Genomic DNA, 1518 nt, shown 5'->3' with positions numbered 1-1518 from the left:
AATTGTGCGGATTTGACTTATGAAAGGGACTGATCATGTATTGCGTTCGGGTCCGCATGAGACCCCCACTCGGTCCGGATCCGGACCGAGGTCCGGCTATTAGTGACCTCTGCTCTATATGTAGCTCCACCTTATCATACACTCTATATGTAGCCCTGCCCCATCATATACTCTGTGAGTAGTTCCACCTCCATCACGCACTCTGAGTAGCACCGCACCATCATACACTCTTGATGTTGTCCCGCCCATCTTCATAATCTCTGGAAATAAGCTCTACTCCAACATTTTGCAGCCCTGCCATCTTTCTGTTCTCTGAGTGTACCCTTTCAGGTCAGATTAGCTATTTCTGTATCAGTTGAGATTAAWCAGCTCTGGGAGCCATSTTGAATCAGACTGAATTTAAAAGTTGTTGATGTACAGCAAATGAATACTTTAAAAGTCTTCATTCATATACATTCAGTGGTTCATGAGGAACCTTAGTAACACACAGACACAGGTAAAAATAATACATTTCACACAGGACAGACTTTCACAACATAAAGACTTCTCCTAAGAGAAGTCTCCTAATAAATAATTATAAAGAATTTATAATAGAGATAGAAATGTGTAAGCATGATAGAAATAGCTGATTGCAGAATATTCTTTTATCTGATGTTGTGGACTCTCATCTTTTCTTCAGATCGAGCCTCTCTCTGGCCTGCTTGAGGGAGGCACCTTGGTGACGATCTCAGGTTCCAACCTGGGTCAGAAGGTTGAAGACATCCTCCACTCTGTGACAGTAGCTGGAGTGTTGTGTTCTGTGGTCCCTGAACTGTATGAGGTCTCCTCCAGGTACTGAACACATGAACTGCTGCTGCTTCATTCAGTCTGAAGCTACCAACACTCAGTGGTACTGTCACTTTATGCAGACTTTGAAGAGATCTGTGCATGAGAATAATTCTGACTTCTGTCTCTCCAGGATTGTGTGCAGAACTGAGCCCAGCAGTGAGAGGAAGCAGGACTTGGTTTCAGTGAGTGTGAGCGGAGGAGGGCTGGGATGGTCCAAACAGAAGTTCTACTACCAGGTACATCAGAATGAGCTCATTTGTTGCACAGATTCCACCTGTAGTGTACAACAAAAATATTTAAAGAGCAACTCTTTGTTCAGATAACCTGTCTAAATTGTGCCTTATCTTTGTATTTCTGTGCTAATTTTAACATTTTCTTGTAATTTTGTCTAAAGCTGCCTTGGTGCTGCCCTCTGGGTTAACAGTGCTGTTGAACTATAAGTTCAATTTTCCTATTGGTTAAAACGGTACATGCTTTCATCACAGCTCATGTTCTGGTATATCAACCTCTCACTCAGACTGTTTGATTTGTGAAGTTTTAATAAAGCTGTTTTCAGCACATTTCATGCCTCTGGATGCACACGAGACCTGTTTTCAGAAATGCTAGCTGTCACGTGACCCCTGAAGACCCCTTATGACGGACGTTACCATTGGATCTGGCGTTCCCTCGCCCGGACGCGGGTCACCGGGG

General features: G+C 43.5%; 1 protein-coding gene across 1 annotated transcript in view; it reads left to right on the top strand.

The window, feature by feature from the left end:
• Nucleotides 1-1518, top strand: part of plxnb1b (plexin b1b) — a gene marked incomplete at its 3' end in the record, with an annotated part of 141490 nt that overhangs the window by 115539 nt on the left and 24433 nt on the right. Inside the window, 1 exon segment of the mRNA XM_014010586.1 lies at nucleotides 680-831. Within this exon segment, the coding sequence (XP_013866040.1) occupies nucleotides 680-831 (152 nt within the window).

The sequence above is a fragment of the Austrofundulus limnaeus genome, unplaced genomic scaffold, assembly GCF_001266775.1.
Source record: "Austrofundulus limnaeus strain Quisiro unplaced genomic scaffold, Austrofundulus_limnaeus-1.0 Scaffold70, whole genome shotgun sequence".
NCBI classification, from domain to species: Eukaryota; Metazoa; Chordata; class Actinopteri; order Cyprinodontiformes; family Rivulidae; genus Austrofundulus; species Austrofundulus limnaeus.
Note: the sequence above shows the minus strand (reverse complement) of the source record. Positions and strands in the feature narration are given on the sequence as shown.